Source organism: Tribolium castaneum, chromosome 6, assembly GCF_031307605.1.
Source record: "Tribolium castaneum strain GA2 chromosome 6, icTriCast1.1, whole genome shotgun sequence".
Lineage (NCBI taxonomy): Eukaryota > Metazoa > Arthropoda > Insecta > Coleoptera > Tenebrionidae > Tribolium > Tribolium castaneum.
The window spans coordinates 4,334,195-4,350,115 of record NC_087399.1 but is presented as its reverse complement, the minus strand read 5'-3'; the positions used below and the strand labels follow the sequence as shown (position 1 = coordinate 4,350,115).

Below are 15,921 nucleotides of genomic sequence, written 5' to 3'. Positions count from 1 at the left end.
ATTCTGATTTTTTTGTCGTTACTGATGATTTTCTTGTGGTTTTACTACAATATCGCGTTTCTCGTTTGGAAACACCGAAAACCGGTCACGAGCTCGTTTCAGAATGAATCCTCCGCTGTGGAAAACTCCTCCTCGCATCTTGAAGTCAAAATGAAGAGTGTTAAGAACGTGGGGAAAAATCGCAACATAAGAGTTGAACGCAAGATTCGCACGTTTAAAGTTCTGGTGACCTTAATGCTGGTTTTTATTATTTGCCGATTGCCGTATTTTACTGTTTTTATTCTGAAATTGTCACTGACTGACGATTATGGTCTGTGGACTTGGTATCTGAATTATGCTTTTATGGCTTTGCATATTCTGAATTGTTGTCTGAATCCGCTGTTGTACACTTTCTTGAACCAGACGTTGACAGTTTGGATTAAAGTGAAAAAGGGAATCAAAGATTTTACATGGGAAGTTTGTTGCTTTTGCTTTTCCAACGCCGAATTTGACGCGTTTGAAAGGGAAAATCCATTTATAATCAATGATTATAACAGGAACGGGCGAAATTCCAAAGTTAAATTTGAGGAAAATGTGCAAGAAATCGAAGCCAAATATTAATGCAGCTATTTCATTTTGATTAATGATTAAAAAAAGTATCGAACAATTAAATAACATTATTTTTATTTGAATAAATATCTATCTTATACTCTTTGTGCTTTCTAGAAACAACATTATGTATTATTTATTTGAAAATCAATGTATTTTTCATAAAAAATATTAAACTCATTAAGCTTGTTTTATTTTACCACCTTATCTGTTGAAACATTATGTTATTGTCATGGATTTCAAAACAGTTTTTTTAAATAAACGATTGTGTATGTCACTGGTACCGAAAATTTCACTTTCGTCGACGCTAAAGTGTGCGTCAGCTTCGATAAAGACAACATAAAGACCTACTATATTGTAATGGTTATTCTGATTTTTTTGCCGCTACTGATGATTTTCTTGTGGTTTTACTACAATATCGCGTCCCTCGTTTGGAAACACCGAAAACCGGTCACGAGCTCGTTTCAGAATGAATCCTCCGCTGTGGAAAACTCCTCCTCGCATCTTGAAGTCAAAATGAAGAGTGTTAAGAACGTGGGGAAAAATCGCAACATAAGAGTTGAACGCAAGATTCGCACGTTTAAAGTTCTGGTGACCTTAATGCTGGTTTTTATCATTTGCCGATTGCCGTATTTTACTGTTTTCATTCTGAAATTGTCACTGACTGATGATTATGGTCTGTGGACTTGGTATCTGAATTATGCTTTCATGGCTTTGCATATTCTGAATTGTTGTCTGAATCCGCTGTTGTATACGTTTTTGAACCAGACCTTGACAGTTTGGATTAAAGTGAAAAAGGGAATAAAGGATTTTACATGGGAAGTTTGTTGCTTTTGCTTTTCCAACGCCGAATTTGATGCGTTTGAACGGGAAAATCCATTTATAATCAATGATTATAACAGGAACGGGCGAAATTCCAAAGTTAAATTTGAGGAAAATGTGCAAGAAATCGAAGCCAAATACTAATGCAGCTATTTCATTTTGATAAATGATTAAGAAAAGTATCGAACAATTAAATAACTTTATTTTTATTTGAATAAATATCTATCTTATACTCTTTGTGCTTTCTAGAAACAACATTGTGTATTATTTATTTGAAAATCTATGTATTTTTAATAAAAAATATTAAACTTATTAAGCTTGTTTTATTTTCCCATCTTATCTGTTGAAACATTATGTTATTGTCATGGATTTCAAAACCAAACACTTTTTTTATTAAAATAAATACTTGGAAAGTGAACAATTTTTTTCCAAAAAAATTATTAAATCACACTTTGGTCAAGTCAATTTTGTTCCGTTCCACCCAATTCTGGAACTCCCTCTTTGACGATGCAATCAAATTCAGGAGCTTATCACCAGCTGGAGTGGTGGTTTCATACTTAAGCACTTCTGATGCCTGACTGAGACTCTCTTGACATTCCTTAATCATTGCTAACATGGACTTGACTTTTGATTTAATCCCTAAATCCCACTTCCTCTTGATCATAATCATGTTAGCAAGATACAGCTCGTGATAGACAACACCGGAATAGAGCGGCAACCTGTTGAAAATAATTAGAAAAAAACTAAAAACTAACGAGCAAAACCTGGAATTTCCTGGATCAATTTTCCTGGTAACTTCCAGCAACTCGCGACACATCGCGGCTTTCTTCAGAACTGTATCATCGCTGATTTGACTAGGGGTGTACCCTTGTTGGTAGCCATACAACTGCACCAACGAATGTTTCACTGAGTAGACGTGGTAGTGATTTGGGTGCAAAAAAGTCAACATTTTTGATAGCAAATTGTCTAGGTCTTTGACAGTGGGTGAAGACAGCTGGACGTGGTCAACTTCCTCCCCAATTTGATTGATTAAGTACGAAACTTCGCTATTTGTGAGCTTGATATCGCATTTATTACACAACCATTGAGTGTTATCATCGGTTGGATCAGCTGGAAGTTGATAACCATCGCAGGAATCAACCCCAGTGCCCAGACATCTCAAGGCACTGAGGTAGCTCCCCATCTCAGTCGGATCTTTGCATCTCTTGCACGTGCAGGAGAAGTATTTCGTTTCTTTCAAATGCTCGCGTCTCGCCTGGGTACCCCAGAGGGCATGGGTGTACATGGTACTAATATGGTCACCTTTTTTGATGGGTAAAGCGGCCCTGACTGTGATTCTACGAAAAAAAATTAGGGACAAGTAGAATTGGAAACATACCGACTTGTAGCCATTTTCTTCGGTATCAAAACTGTGAACAGTGTTACAGAGACAGTCATGTTCCATCAAATATGCAGTTGGGTAAAGAACAGAAATCTCGGCGTCTTGATTAATTTCAAGGGCGTTAACGTCGATAATGCCACAGATTTTGTGCACAGTTTCCTTTGAAATGTCCTGCAAGACTTCCTTCCCAGTCCTAGCTTGGAGGACTTTAAGTGGAGTGAAAAAAGCGTCGTCCAAATAGTCAAAAGTACGTTCTTGGACTTGTTTATAAATCTCCGTGTCTGGGCCTCGCTTATCCAAATGTGCCTCCATTTCCATCAATTGCGCAAACTTTTTCGGGTTCTTCTTCTGAAGCAGTAAACAACGAAGTGCCAAAAGCGTGTCTTGTCTGGAAATTTACGTTAGTATAGTTTTTGGCAACGGAAGGAAACACCTGTAGAAATCGTGGAGCCCATTTATGGCCCGAATCTCCCTCAGGCTCAAAATCAGGCACTCGTGCCCATGCTTTTCCATGTCTTTCAACCCGGGACAACGTGGGTGGCACACCGGGAAGTCGCACCCGGGGCATCTCGGCGAGTTTTCGCAAATAATCAGCCTGGAAAATTTTATTCGAGTTTTCCAAACTTCTCGACTCACCTGCAGCATCCTGGGCATGGTACCGGCCCCTCTTCGACCATGTGGGGTCTGGGCCCATACACCAGAGGCAGCTCGGAGATAATGACGTCACCGGGGCTCAAATCTCGCGTGGCCACCAGACACTTGCCGACCTCCTTGGTCGTGGTGATTTCGAACGGTCGGCATAGCGTTTTGTGCGATTTCCAGTGCTTCTTCTGGTGGTCTTTGCAACAGTAGGAGACTAACTTGCAAGCGGAACATTTTAATTCCGCCGGTTTATCACACTCGGCGCATTTATTTTCGGCCATTGAAACGTGGCGAGGATCACGCGGTTACTGCTCTACTGTAGTTGTAAAAATAGAAAAAGTGAGAAAGTTTCAGTGGGAGCGAGGCCAAAATTAGGCAGGAACGGGAGATGAAAATAGTAAACAAATGTTGCAGAGTTTATTAGTGTGTGGTTACAAAGACGCGAGTTTTGACTCGTCTTCTAGAAAAATTTGGAGAAAATCCGGGTCTTGGTGCACTTGTGCGATTTTTCGCATTTTCGCAATTGTTGTCGCCAATTCTTCAACATTTTTGTTTTCAACCAAATTGGAGGTTTTGGACGCAAACAATTCGTGCAACAGTCGGCCAAGACGTAACCCCCAGTCTTCAAATTTCCCAGCAATGTCGATCAGTTCTTCGCAAATCTGGATTTTCGTAGCTAGGGACTCCTCACCATATAGCTCAACCAAAGCGTTTTTCACCGCGAAAATGTAAAAGTGGTTGGGGTGCAAAAACATTAACAATTTGCCTAAAAACTCCTCTAATTCTTCAATTGAAACTTTCCTCGCGAGAGTTTTCCCAACTTGCCCTCCGAGATGTTTTACGAATTTGACGATCTGTTTGTGGGGTAGCTCAATTTTGCACTTGTCACAGACCCATAGAGTCTCCTCGTTTGTGGGATTCACCGGAAGTTGGTTACCACCACAAGGGTCTTGCTTGGTACCCATGCATTTCAAGGCGCTGAAAAAAGTACCAAATTCGGTTGGGTCGGTACATCTGGCACAAAAACAAGTCTTGTTGAGTTTTTTGAGGTTCTTTAGACGAACATGAGTACCACTAAAAAGATCGGTGTAAGAGCAAGTCAGTGGAGTACCTTCCGAAACGCCACTAATTGCCCTTAATGTTATTTCAAAATTTTCAGTAGTGAAAATAGTGTTAGGGGTACAACTGTGCTTTAGAAGACTTGCATTTGGGTAAAACGATATCAGTTGTTTATTGTGGTGAGTGTTCGATTGTAAGAAATTGAAGATTTTGCCAAGGGTTTCCTCCGACTTGTCTTCAAGAATTATCTGGTGCGTTTCTTCTTCTAGTTTCTTGAGTGGGGTCAAGAATTTTTGTACCAAGTACTCGATTTCATCATTCCTGTTTCTGAAATAAAGCAATTAGATGTGCCCACATTTTTAATGCGTTCTTACAAAACAAAATCTACGTCACACTGCTCAAATATTTTTTGCCACTGAACTGTGTTAGTTTTTTGCAAAAAAAGGGTTCTTAAGGGTAATAAAGCACCATACCTATAAACTGTTCATTTAGAAGAAACACAGTAAAATGTTTAAACGGACTTAAAGTTTTGATCAAACTGTCCTAACTTGAAAACGCTACATTCAAAATCGTGTCTTGGGCTAAAACCATCACAGTCAAGACTACACAAAGGCAAGGAACAATTAGGGCAAACAATTTTATTTTCATTAGAGAGAAGTCTGAAATGAAAAATTACAAATCAACCAAACTTAACGAAAAGTACAACTTGCAACAGCCAATGCAGAGCTTTTCGTCATTTTTGTGGTCAAGTCGAGGTCCAGAAATGAGCGGTAACTCCCTAAAAATTACTTCTCCGGTGGACAAATTTCTTGCCGATTTAATCGAATGGGGTTTAGTTGTTTGGCACACCTTGAAGCAGTTGATGGAGTTGTCCACTTCCTGTGGTACTACTTACCTCATATTTTACCTCAGAATTGCAAAGACAACCTGGACAACACGTTTGCGAGATTGGTTGTTCAGACTTTACGGAATTATTTTCAGGAATTTTAGACATCAAAACCCTGAAATCATTTTTGGTTTATTTTTGCATAAAATTTACTTTGAAAAAATGCTGCAGTGAGTTATTTCAGTGGTTTGTGACGCACAGCCTGAAAATTGATAGCTGCCCGTTAAAACACTATTTCAGACTTTGTTTGCGTAACAAAACGAGCCTCACACGTCCAAAAACATCAATATGTTAGTTAAGACGTGACAATTGTGTCTGTTACTGCTTTAGACAGATAAAAGATCAAGTAAAATCGTCATGCAAAAACAAAATTAGCGTTATTTTCTTGTAATTAGTGCTTAAAACTCTCATACAGGTGGAACTTAGAGAATCATTCAGCAACTTCTGAAAATAACTTATTACAAAACGGAAGCGTGCGCGCGAGCAGCTCGAGCGCAATTTGAATTTAGAGTTTGACAATGTCGCACGTGTGTGACAATAAAGCACCATTCATGGTAAAAAGGGACGAGGTTTTGGGACGGTGTGTGGTGGCAACTCGAGACATTCGATCAGGGGAGGTTATAGCCGAGAGTCTTCCTTTGATTGTGGGACCTAAGATGGCAAGTCCGCCTTTATGTCTCGGCTGTCACAAAAAACTAGCCTTAGCTGAGAGCAGGTACGATTGTAGCAAATGCTTTTGGCCTCTTTGCGGCCAAGCTTGCGAGAGTTCCCCACTTCATGAAGCGGAATGCGAGATTTTTGCCAAAGCTGGGTACAAACCCACCGTCAAAAATGATAATTCCAAACAGACGGTTTACTGTCCAATAGCCCCGCTTCGAGCGCTCCTCCTCAAAAAGAACTCGCCTGAGAGGTTTAACCTGCTTTTGGACTTCCAGTCGCACCTCCAAGACCACGAAAAGACTCAAGTCTACCAAGTCCTCAAGAAAAGTCTAGTCCCTTTTTTCACCCAACTCCTCAAACTTGATACTAACGAGAGTGAAATTTTGACGATTTGTTCGATTTTTGATACTAACTGTTTCGAGGTCCGGGACACTCAGAGACTGGTTAACATTCGAGGACTGTACCCTACGATTTCGTTTCTGTCCCATAGTTGCAAACATAACACTAAACATTGCTTTAACGGTGACAATTTTCGTCTAGTTCTCACAGCAACGACTCCGATCAAGAAAGGAGATTTGGTCACCACGACTTACACTCAGACCCTCTGGGGCACTTTATCTCGCCGAAGTCACTTGAAAATGGCCAAGCACTTCGACTGTTTGTGTGAAAGATGCACAGATCCGACCGAATTCGGGACTTACTTGAGTGCAGTCAACTGCTCCGTTTGTGGAGACGGCAGCAAAGTCACAAGTAGTGACCCTTTGAATTGTGAGGCGGACTGGTTTTGCGAAAATTGTGGTTTTGCGATAACTGGAAGCGACATGCTTTGGGGCAACGAAGTGCTCCAGAAAGAGATCAACCATTTGAATAAAGATAATCCAAACAGTTTGGAAGAGTTTTTAGAACGATACGCCGAAGTCTTGCATGGTAGGAACTCCTATTGTTTGCAAGTCAAATATGCACTTTGTCAAATCTACGGAAGTTTGGATGGGTTTAAGTTCGAAGGTGAGTCAAGTCAATAAATACGTAACATGCAATTTCATGTTTTTAGAGTTGTCTTCCGACTTAATTGATCGGAAAATTGAGCTTTGTAAGGAGTTATTGGCAGTTGCTGAGGTTTTAGAACCGGGACAGTCGTGGTTTCGGGGGTTACTTTTGTACGATTTGTTTGAAGCACTTGTGGCAAAAGCTGAACGAAGAGGAGAAGTAAAAATTCAAAACTATCAAACATAAGAGAAATGTTGTGCTTGTAGGATATTGACGAAGAAACTAAGAACTATTTGACCGAAGCTGCTAAAATTTTTGATTCAGAGCCGGATATGAGAGATAATATTCAAAAAAAATTGATGGACTCGTAGGAGTTTGAACCAATTTTTTTGTCTGTATTTTAAGTTTTATTATTTTGTATTTTTTTTTCATATGTGTAATAAATTTTACCAATAGTTTTTTCGGTGTTATGCGCTATCTTCGAAATAAAAAAATTGTTCTTAAAATATGTTTCAATGTTTTTTAACACACCTTTTAACTAGTCAAAAGAAAAAAGAATGGTAAATAATAAAAGAGTGGGATCACATAAGTAGGTTAAAGTATGTAAGATGTTTGTGGTCAAAATTAAGAAGAACACAATACTTTGCATGCTTTTATTTTCCAAAAATCCAAGGAACACTGAAAACTAAAAGAAAATAACAATATTTTATTTATAAGAAGTAGTATGTAAACCATGAAACAAAAACTATACTATCTAATAAAGCTTTGATTTTACGAAAAAATCTACTTTCTTTTGTCAGAGTAGATTACCTAAACTTATACAGTTTTACTAGTTTTAATAATCTAATCTAAATACCTTAATCAAAATGCATCTGAAGCTGGCGTGGTCAAAATTTAGACTGAAACCTTTCCGGATGAAGGGACTGCAGTAGAAAGTGGTGGCGGTGGAGGAGAAGATGGGTCAGGTGGAACTGGAGAATTAGACGGCGAAGGAGGAAGAGGTGATGGGGGAAAACCAGACGATGGGTGTGGTGGTTTTGGGGAACTAGACGGCGGTGGAGGAGGAGCTGGTGGAGACCTAGATGATGGGTGATGAGGTGGTTTCGGAGAACTAGACGGCGGAAGAGGAGGTGGTGGTGATCCAGACGATGGGTGAGGTGGTTTCGGAGAACTAGATGGTGGCGGAGGAGGTGGTGGTGATCCAGACGATGGGTGTGGTGGTTTTAGGGAACTAGACGGCGGTGAAGGAGGAGGTGGTGGAGACCTAGATGATGGGTGACGAGGTGGTTTCGGAGAACTAGACGGCGGAGGAGGAGGTGGCGGTGGTGATCCAGACGATGGGTGAGGTGGTTTTGGGGAACTAGACGGTGGCGGAGGAGGTGGTGGTGGTGATCCGGATGATGGGTGAGATGGTTTTGCAGAACTAGGTGGTGGCGGTGAAGGGGGCGATGGCGAGGAAGAACTGTTGTCTAAAGGCTCCGATGACTTAAAGCTGCAGCTTTGTAATTCAACTTTCGTCTTCAAAGTATTACACGCGTCCTGTTTTGAGTTTACATCAGCACATCTTTTAACATCCACAGTTACCCCGTCTGGAGAAATTAATTAAATTTTAAATGAAACAAATACAATAGCAAATATTTTACTTTTAGTGTATTGATACTCGAGGCAACCATATTCTGGAGCAACATCAAATCCAGCTGGAATTAAACCATGGAGGTTGCATTCTTGAAATGAAACAGTACTTGGATCTGCGCATTTTTTTCCTATGCAAGTAGGACATTTTAAACCATTAGCTGAAATAATAAATTCGATATTAAATCAATGTTTTCTTTAAATTCTGTTGTATGCAATTCAATAAATTAATAATAATAATTTTAAAATTTACCTAAACTTAGCGCTAAGGCCAATAGAAGCACCAACTGCATCTTCTTAAAATTGTTAGACAACTATGTCGAACAATTAAGCAACTGGAACTATACCACTAGATGCTATTCTGGCTGTTTAAATAGCCAGTCTTTCCATTTTTTTAACTGCTTTATCTGATACTGCTGCAGATACCAAATGAATTTTTTAAAAAAGTGGTGAATCATACAACGGTCCTTAAAATTTAAAAAAAAATGACAATTGTTCTACGTACACGAAATTTTTTTTTGCTTTGAAAAAATCGCTATTTTATTACGTTGTTGGTTTAGTAATGTAAGATATAAAGTAACATAACCGGTATCATCTCAAAAATTTCTAACGAATCATAATAACAACTACTAAATAAATGACTTCTAGCTAATGCTTATAGTGTACTTTGGTAAAATGTGTTTCTGTTTTGTAAACACGGTATTATTTGTAAACATTAACTTTAAAGTGTATATTAAAGTATATTTTATGGAAAATTTAAGTTCTCCAAACAATCAGTTTTGAAGACCATGCACTCATTAATTGTTTTAATCCTCAAATCTTAAGTACTTCAAGTGGGTCCAGATACTCCTGATGTCTCGAAATAAAATTTGTAATAGTCACGAGCAAATTCTTCCGTCTTATCTATACCTAAAATTTTAAATTTTTTTTTATGATTCATCAATACATCGCCAAATTTTTGAACATTGGCACATTTCAATGTCAATAGAACAAATTTGATGCGTAGATTTATGTGATGCGTAAATAATAATTAAAAACCGTAAGAAGGGTGAGATATTTTCAACATTTAATACCATTTATAGTGTCGGTTGATTAATTTTATGCTTGGAAACGCAATGTTAATTTCAGCTTAATTTAAAATGAATTTAATCTTGAATTAAATTTTAATCTTTTTTTTGTAAACCGACTTTTAGTTTTAATTTTTTTTTGTTTATTTTTAATTGTATCTATTATGGTTTATTGAACCGTATTCATTGAAGCCGTTCGTGTATTTTTATAATACTATTTTATTATAATAAAACAACCAAATCGTTATAAACTTTATTTCTGTGTCTACAATTGCGAGAATACATGTTAAGTACTTCCTTTAAAAACTGCTCCGATTTTCCGACCTTTGAACCAATCTTCAAACAACGAGATTTTCGTATAAACAACCGGTTTTGAGTTACATCCTACCCCAAAAGAGATAGTCCCAATTAGCACACCTTTCTGAATCAAAAACCCTCCATGGTCATAAACACAAGCTTTTCTTTCGGCACAAAAAGTACCATTTGTAACTCCTTCGAGATAAGCACTCTGACACTGTTTATGTGGAAGCAGTTTCAAATCAACTGCAAACACTTCTTGACCCAACCACCCAATAGCAGTTGCTGAGGACTCAGCTACGTATAAAAAATTTCTAGTCGGCAGGATAACACTTTTAACTTCTTTGTCTTTAAATGATTGCTTAACACTTATCAAAGCTATGTCGTTTACGTGTTCACTAGACTTATAATTTTCGTGTTTACTCATTCTATCAACGTCGTACCAAATTCCGTATTTCAGCTTCAAAGTGTTAGAAGAAATCTTAACTTTAGTTAGAGGTTGATCAACGATAGCATCCACACAATGTGCTGGTGTTAGAGCCCATTTTTTGCCCACAATAGCCACTCCACACACAAACTCAAAATTATCATCGTCAATTTCTACAATTAAAGCAGCCACAAAATTGTTTGCTGTTGTTTTAAACTCTTGATCCATAAAAGATGAATCTTCCCGTTTTTCTATTTTTCCAACGCGTTTCAAATACGTCCGGTGTTGACTACATTTGTAGATTGAATTCATAATAACGTGCACTAGAAGCACTAAATTAGCCAAAGACACAACCACTAGAGTTGTCACTACAATGCAGGAGATGGTAGTCATCGCGTCTCATTTGCATGATTTTCGAATGCAGACTAGTTTGTTCACCTCAGAATGCTATTACGTGCATTGCGTGCATCGAAGGGTGGAAAGTCGATTGACCAGAAAAGATTATCTTTAATGTGACAAACTTTAAACTTAATTGGCAACATTTATCACGATATGAGTACAGTTAGAAAAATATACATATTTACAAATAAGAGTAAAAAATAACTTATTTTACAACAATCTACAACGATAAGTACCAACTTAACTAATTAACAGAGTTCAAAAACAGATAGCATTAAAACTAGGATTTCTATGATTACGTTAACTGTGTTAATGCTCGCAGAATCTGGACTTGGCTTCAGGTCTGGGCTGACTTGAGAAGCCGGTTTTTTAGGCTTATTACCGTTTACACTTGGAGTAGGAATAAAGGGAAGAACGTGTCTATCAGGGATCCAGTTGAACGTAAAACTGGAAGTGTAGCTAGGGCTTGTAGGATGAGGGCGAGAAGTTACATTAAGCTTTTTACGAAAGCTTGGTGTCGTGCTAACATTGAATCTGAACATGTCGCGCAAAATTGTATAAAAACTTGGAGTTGTGTTAGAAGTAAAGTTACTTCTGGTTGAATTGTCACTTGAAGGAAAACTGATATTAGGGTCAATTCTAAAGCTTGAATTAGAACGCGAAGTTGGAGTTGTCAAACCTGAATTTTGGGTCAAGAAACCTGGTCTTGTAGCAAAACCTGGCCTTAAAACCGGTTCAGTGGTTGTACTAGAATCAAAGCTATTAGTATTAGAAGTAGGACTGGTAGTTAAACTAATTTTGAAACTTTCAGTTGGGTTAGAAGAACTAGAAGTTACATCCAAACTGTCAGCTGAACTTAAATTCAAACCAGGACTTGAAGTAAAACTATAATTGTCGAAAGGAGAAATAGTTTCTAAATCTGAAAAATTAGAAGTTGGGCTGGTATACGTAATACTTAAGGAATAATTTTCATTATAAGAAGTTGGAGTAACTGTTGAACCCTGGTTTGGGCTATAGCTGAAATTCGGATTTAAGGCCAAAGTTGGGCTTACGTCAAAGTTCGAAGTGGTCGAATTAGCTAAACCAGAACTTAATGCAAAACTAGGGCTTTCTGACGTTGAGTCGGAAAGTGGAGAACTAATCGCGGAATCAGTATTTGAAGAAAAACTAGTAAAGTTTTCGCTTTCATTTGAATTCGGCTCAACACCATCGAATATTAAAATATTGGAAGTTGGACTAAAATCTTGATATGGGCCGAGACTTGAGTCTGAAGGCAAGGTAGAACTAACGGAGCTAAGATCTGTCAAGGTTAAGCTATTTGTTTCAGCACTCAATTCATAATCGGAAGTTGTGCTTAATATAGGACTTTCAGACAAAACTGTTGCATCAGAGAGTAGATTAGGTGTCGTGTTGAAAAAAGATAGAAGACTTATCGTTGGTTCAGTGGGGGTTAAAGTTTGCTCTGTAGAATTTGGACTAAAAGTAACCATTTTATCAAAATCAGAATTATTTGTTTGGAGTATTCTTTCCGTTGTGTTTGCTTGTTCTAAATTTTGCAAACTTGAGTTTAAACTTAAATCTATTTCTGAATTAGAAGCCAATGGCAAGTTTTGACTTGAGTTTATGAAAAACTCTAAACTTGAGCTTAGTTCAGAGTCAGTAAAATTATGGTCAGCATAACTATTATTATTCTCAATACTGGCTTGACTTACGTTAAAATCTACATTCAGGTTTGAATTTGTTTGTAAAATGGGATTAAAACTGGAATTTGATTCTTGTTCTGTCGAACTGAAACTTAAATTTTCGTAGGACGTAGTATTTAAAATGATGTCAGAAGACATAGAATAATTTTTGTTTAGAATTAAATTTAGGTTCGCACTTGAATTCAGTTCAGAGTTAGAATTATCTTCAGCCGAAGTAAAACTAACACTGCTATTTGAAGTTGAGTTTCCACTGTAACCTAGAACTGGGTTTGAACTGATAATGACAGGATCAGAAGACAAAAAATCAGTTTCATTGGAAGTCAAATTAAAGCTTGAATTTGAATTCCAGTCGTAACTGTAGCTCAAATCAGAACCCGAGTCTTCTTCAGATGAAGTCAAATTTAAACTTTGATTTAGAGAAGTACTGTAAATCGGAATTGGAATTGGATTTAAATTAGACAGCAACAAGTCACTTTCGTTTAAATTAACACTTGAATTTGTGGCGAAAATTAAATCATAGCTGTAATTTAAATCTGAGTCACTTGAATCTTCTGTCAAATTAAAACTTAAATTGCCAAACGAATTTGACGAAAAATTAAAATTTAAGTAACTAACATTAAGAGTTTCATCGTAACTATAACTGAGACTTTCACTAGAACTGATGCTAGAAGTCGAATTCGAATCATCACTTAAAAATAAACTTAAATTTAAATTCAAACATGGACTACTACAGTTTAGATTTAAATTTAAACCTTGACCAGTACTTGTCCCGTTTGCAAGTCTATTTCTTTCTAATTGATTTGAAGACGGTTGAATATCAACAAATGCTGGGACGACCGTACAATTAACGTTTTGTATTCCGTATTCTTGGTAAAATAATTGACAATTTTCCGCTTCCGTTCCAATAACACAGTCCTTCAATTGGCGATACTCTTGTTGGGCTGTTAAGAAACAGGATATATGGGTGTGTTTCAAACAATTTCTAATCACCTATGTACTGCACACTGATGCAATTAATACTTGCATTGCTTATATTTGTAATATTTGAATTAACCAGTGTTTGAGGGCAATCTTTCCAAATGTTTTCCAAACAATAATAATCTTTACAAACTGGACACCTTTGCGATGAACCTTAAATTTCACAATAAACAAACTAACTTCACTTACAAATCACTCACTTAATTGCAGTACAATCAAAAAAAGCAATACTCGCTTCATTTCATACGGTACCTACTTTTAACTCTTTGAAATTAACAATAAGTGAACTTCTATACCAAAAACAATACGTAAGAACCTTATATTACTTGGCCTTGCATATGAATGATGAGTGACAAGGCTTTTATCTAACACGTTACGTTTAAAAATGAACTGTAAGGAAAAATTTTACTTTTAAATATATAATGACAAATGTGGTTAGTTAAAATGAAGCAATTATTACACCGCAAGACAAATTTTGATAAGAACGGATCAATACAATCTATCGGTATTTGGAACCTACTTAAATTTTTAGTTAAAAAAATAAGTTACATTACATATTTCGCATGTATACATGTAAAGGCTATTAAAAATCTTTATAAGTATATAACCAATCCAAACAATATGCGTTAAAAAATCTCAATAATTAATTAAGCAGTATCTTACCAATTAAAAAACTAACTATAAGATTTAAAACAAATGTAGGTTTATTTCGTCTGTTAGTAACAACTGCAGTTCTGTTATAAATTAACATAACCATGAAAATATTATCCGTTTATACAAAATCTGATTACAATAAATAAGTTATTACGTATAAATATTTGCGAAAAAATTAATTACATCCACCTGATGTAGAAAGCAGCTGCTAGTAAAACGCCAAATGATGTTTGAATAGATGTAGCAGAAGATGGCGTTGTTGAAGGGGGATTATCAGTACTAGACGGAGTACCGTTTGTACTAGAACCGGTGCTGCCTGTACTAGACGAAGTACTGTCTGTACTAGATGTGGTTCTGTCTGTACTAGATCCCGTGCTGTCGGTACTAGATGAGGTGCTGCTTGAACTAGCTGTTGTGCTGTCGGCGCTAGTCGTAGTGCTGTCAGTACCAGATGAAGTACTTTCTGTACTAGATGGGGTACTTTCTGTACTTGATGGTGTGCTTTGTGTACTAGATGGTGTGCTTTCTGAACTAGACGGGGTACTTTCTGTACTTGATGGTGTGCTTTGTGTACTAGATGGTGTGCTTTCTGTACTAGACGGGGTACTTTTTGTACTAGATGGGGTACTTTCTGTACTAGATGGTGTGCTTTCTGTACTAGATGGTGTGCTTTCTGTACTAGATGGGGTACTTTCTGTACTTGATGATGTGCTTTGTGTACTAGATGGTGTGCTTTCTGTACTAGACGGGGTACTTTCTGTACTTGATGGTGTGCTTTCTGTGCTAGATGGGGTACTTTCTGTACTAGATGGAGTACTTTCTGTACTAGATGGTGTACTTTCTGTAGTAGATGGTGTGCTTTCTGTACTAGATGGGGTACTTTCTGTACTAGATGGGGTACTTTCTGTACTAGATGGTGTGCTTTCTGTACTAGATGGGGTACTTTCAGGATTAGATGTGGAGCTCACTGATTCACCGTTATCTTCACCTTCACGTTCAAAACCTTCTTGTAATGGTACTCTAACACTACAACTTTTCACATCAAAAGTTGACTTCAAATCTTTACAAACATCTCTTTGCGAATCCACAACAATGCATTGCTTTATTTCTTCAACATTATTGTCTGCTTAATGAGAAATATGTTAATTAAAACAAACAAAATTCTGCGAGTACACACCTTTAACATATTTAAACTGCAAACATCCATAATTAGATTCGGCAGTTAGAAAAGTTGCTTGACTTCGGTATAGAGGAAAAGGATGACGAAAACTACATTCTTGCAGAAGAATCTCTGATTTTTTATCACAGTTTGCACCCTTACAGGTCGGACATTTCAGTCCATATGCTAAAAAAATATTTAAATAAAACTTTGACAAATAACTTATTCAAAAAGTAAGCTTTATGACTAATAATTACTTACACATGGAACTAAAATACAAAACTGCACAAATCACCCAAATGTGATTCATCGTGGAGGTGGTTTAGTCTGACTACCAGAACGAAGTAATGTACAACCTGGATTAGCAGGAGCTTAAATACGAGAGAGATAACTTTTATCTTATAAATCTATAATGATCGATTGTTCCATATCCGATGATAAGCAAAAGGGCGTGCTTTAAAGTATCCAGTAAACTAAGAATTTTCAGATTTATTGTAGTGCTGATAATAACTGAACTCGATTTCTACAGATCTCGAGATAAGAGATTTTGTTTCCTGGAAAATAGGTTACAATTTTGTCA

General features: G+C 37.1%; 6 protein-coding genes across 9 annotated transcripts; 1 reads left to right on the top strand and 5 right to left on the bottom strand.

Annotated features, from left to right (window-relative positions):
* Window positions 1-1,713: 1,713 nt before the first annotated feature.
* LOC660061 (SET domain-containing protein SmydA-8) lies at window positions 1,714-3,766 on the bottom strand. The gene is made up of 5 exons (XM_008198866.3): window positions 3,428-3,766; window positions 3,225-3,386; window positions 2,793-3,179; window positions 2,175-2,747; window positions 1,714-2,129 (listed from the first exon to the last, which is right to left on the bottom strand). The coding sequence occupies exons 1-5, from the start codon at window positions 3,712-3,714 to the stop codon at window positions 1,856-1,858; spliced, it is 1,683 nt and encodes a 560-aa protein (XP_008197088.1). The 5' UTR covers window positions 3,715-3,766; the 3' UTR covers window positions 1,714-1,855.
* Window positions 3,767-3,836: 70 nt separating this feature from the next.
* LOC103314055 (SET domain-containing protein SmydA-8) lies at window positions 3,837-5,883 on the bottom strand. 2 transcript variants are annotated; one of them, XM_015982799.2, is made up of 6 exons: window positions 5,792-5,883; window positions 5,388-5,493; window positions 5,196-5,341; window positions 5,014-5,151; window positions 4,867-4,965; window positions 3,837-4,819 (listed from the first exon to the last, which is right to left on the bottom strand). In XM_015982799.2, the coding sequence occupies exons 2-6, from the start codon at window positions 5,484-5,486 to the stop codon at window positions 3,865-3,867; spliced, it is 1,437 nt and encodes a 478-aa protein (XP_015838285.1). In that variant the 5' UTR covers window positions 5,487-5,493; window positions 5,792-5,883; the 3' UTR covers window positions 3,837-3,864. The 2 variants fall into 2 exon arrangements, with proteins under 2 accessions (XP_015838285.1, XP_008197089.1); XM_008198867.3 differs by having other exon boundaries at window positions 5,199-5,341.
* Window positions 5,884-5,896: 13 nt separating this feature from the next.
* LOC660191 (SET domain-containing protein SmydA-8) lies at window positions 5,897-7,515 on the top strand. The gene is made up of 3 exons (XM_966445.5): window positions 5,897-7,043; window positions 7,090-7,244; window positions 7,292-7,515. Exons 1-3 carry the CDS (start codon window positions 5,897-5,899, stop codon window positions 7,394-7,396), a joined length of 1,407 nt encoding a protein of 468 aa, XP_971538.2. The 3' UTR covers window positions 7,397-7,515.
* Window positions 7,516-9,967: 2,452 nt separating this feature from the next.
* LOC100142185 (dentin sialophosphoprotein) lies at window positions 9,968-13,932 on the bottom strand. Of its 2 annotated transcripts, XM_015982781.2 has the most exons (3): window positions 13,729-13,932; window positions 13,541-13,681; window positions 9,968-13,491 (listed from the first exon to the last, which is right to left on the bottom strand). In XM_015982781.2, exons 1-3 carry the CDS (start codon window positions 13,766-13,768, stop codon window positions 11,096-11,098), a joined length of 2,577 nt encoding a protein of 858 aa, XP_015838267.1. In that variant the 5' UTR covers window positions 13,769-13,932; the 3' UTR covers window positions 9,968-11,095. The 2 variants fall into 2 exon arrangements, with proteins under 2 accessions (XP_015838267.1, XP_015838269.2); XM_015982783.2 differs by having other exon boundaries at window positions 13,541-13,932.
* On the bottom strand, window positions 10,011-10,841 carry LOC135265205 (trypsin Blo t 3-like). Its single transcript, XM_064357456.1, has one exon. It carries the CDS (start codon window positions 10,839-10,841, stop codon window positions 10,011-10,013), a length of 831 nt encoding a protein of 276 aa, XP_064213526.1.
* A 277-nt stretch (window positions 13,933-14,209) lies between the features above and the next one.
* On the bottom strand, window positions 14,210-15,763 carry LOC660377 (uncharacterized protein DDB_G0271670). 2 transcript variants are annotated; one of them, XM_015982785.2, is made up of 3 exons: window positions 15,603-15,763; window positions 15,360-15,527; window positions 14,210-15,308 (listed from the first exon to the last, which is right to left on the bottom strand). In XM_015982785.2, the coding sequence occupies exons 1-3, from the start codon at window positions 15,649-15,651 to the stop codon at window positions 14,362-14,364; spliced, it is 1,164 nt and encodes a 387-aa protein (XP_015838271.1). In that variant the 5' UTR covers window positions 15,652-15,763; the 3' UTR covers window positions 14,210-14,361. The 2 variants fall into 2 exon arrangements, with proteins under 2 accessions (XP_015838271.1, XP_015838272.1); XM_015982786.2 differs by having other exon boundaries at window positions 14,210-15,305.
* Between the last annotated feature and the right edge of the window lie 158 nt (window positions 15,764-15,921).

Excerpts from the sequence above, each read along its gene's own strand:
- LOC660061 (XM_008198866.3), bottom strand. The coding sequence starts at position 3,714 with ATGGCCGAAAATAAATGCGCCGAGTGTGATAAACCGGCGGAATTAAAA. Across the intron at positions 3,387-3,427 it reads CCATGCCCAGGATGCTGCAG|GCTGATTATTTGCGAAAACT; the intron begins GTGAGTCGAGAA and ends AAAATTTTCCAG. Across the intron at positions 2,748-2,792 it reads ACCGAAGAAAATGGCTACAA|AATCACAGTCAGGGCCGCTT; the intron begins GTCGGTATGTTT and ends TTTTTTTCGTAG.
- LOC103314055 (XM_015982799.2), bottom strand. The coding sequence starts at position 5,486 with ATGTCTAAAATTCCTGAAAATAATTCCGTAAAGTCTGAACAACCAATC. Across the intron at positions 4,966-5,013 it reads CAGTTTGATCAAAACTTTAA|GTATGGTGCTTTATTACCCT; the intron begins GTCCGTTTAAAC and ends AACAGTTTATAG. Across the intron at positions 4,820-4,866 it reads TGTGACGTAGATTTTGTTTT|AAACAGGAATGATGAAATCG; the intron begins GTAAGAACGCAT and ends GCTTTATTTCAG.
- LOC660191 (XM_966445.5), top strand. The coding sequence starts at position 5,897 with ATGTCGCACGTGTGTGACAATAAAGCACCATTCATGGTAAAAAGGGAC. Across the intron at positions 7,044-7,089 it reads GGATGGGTTTAAGTTCGAAG|AGTTGTCTTCCGACTTAATT; the intron begins GTGAGTCAAGTC and ends TCATGTTTTTAG. Across the intron at positions 7,245-7,291 it reads AAGCTGAACGAAGAGGAGAA|GATATTGACGAAGAAACTAA; the intron begins GTAAAAATTCAA and ends TTGTGCTTGTAG.
- LOC135265205 (XM_064357456.1), bottom strand. The coding sequence starts at position 10,841 with ATGACTACCATCTCCTGCATTGTAGTGACAACTCTAGTGGTTGTGTCT.
- LOC100142185 (XM_015982781.2), bottom strand. The coding sequence starts at position 13,768 with ATGAAGCGAGTATTGCTTTTTTTGATTGTACTGCAATTAA. Across the intron at positions 13,682-13,728 it reads TTTGATTGTACTGCAATTAA|GTTCATCGCAAAGGTGTCCA; the intron begins GTGAGTGATTTG and ends GTGAAATTTAAG. Across the intron at positions 13,492-13,540 it reads CATCAGTGTGCAGTACATAG|CCCAACAAGAGTATCGCCAA; the intron begins GTGATTAGAAAT and ends GTTTCTTAACAG.
- LOC660377 (XM_015982785.2), bottom strand. The coding sequence starts at position 15,651 with ATGAATCACATTTGGGTGATTTGTGCAGTTTTGTATTTTAGTTCCATG. Across the intron at positions 15,528-15,602 it reads TTTGTATTTTAGTTCCATGT|CATATGGACTGAAATGTCCG; the intron begins GTAAGTAATTAT and ends ATATTTTTTTAG. Across the intron at positions 15,309-15,359 it reads GCAGTTTAAATATGTTAAAG|CAGACAATAATGTTGAAGAA; the intron begins GTGTGTACTCGC and ends TTTCTCATTAAG.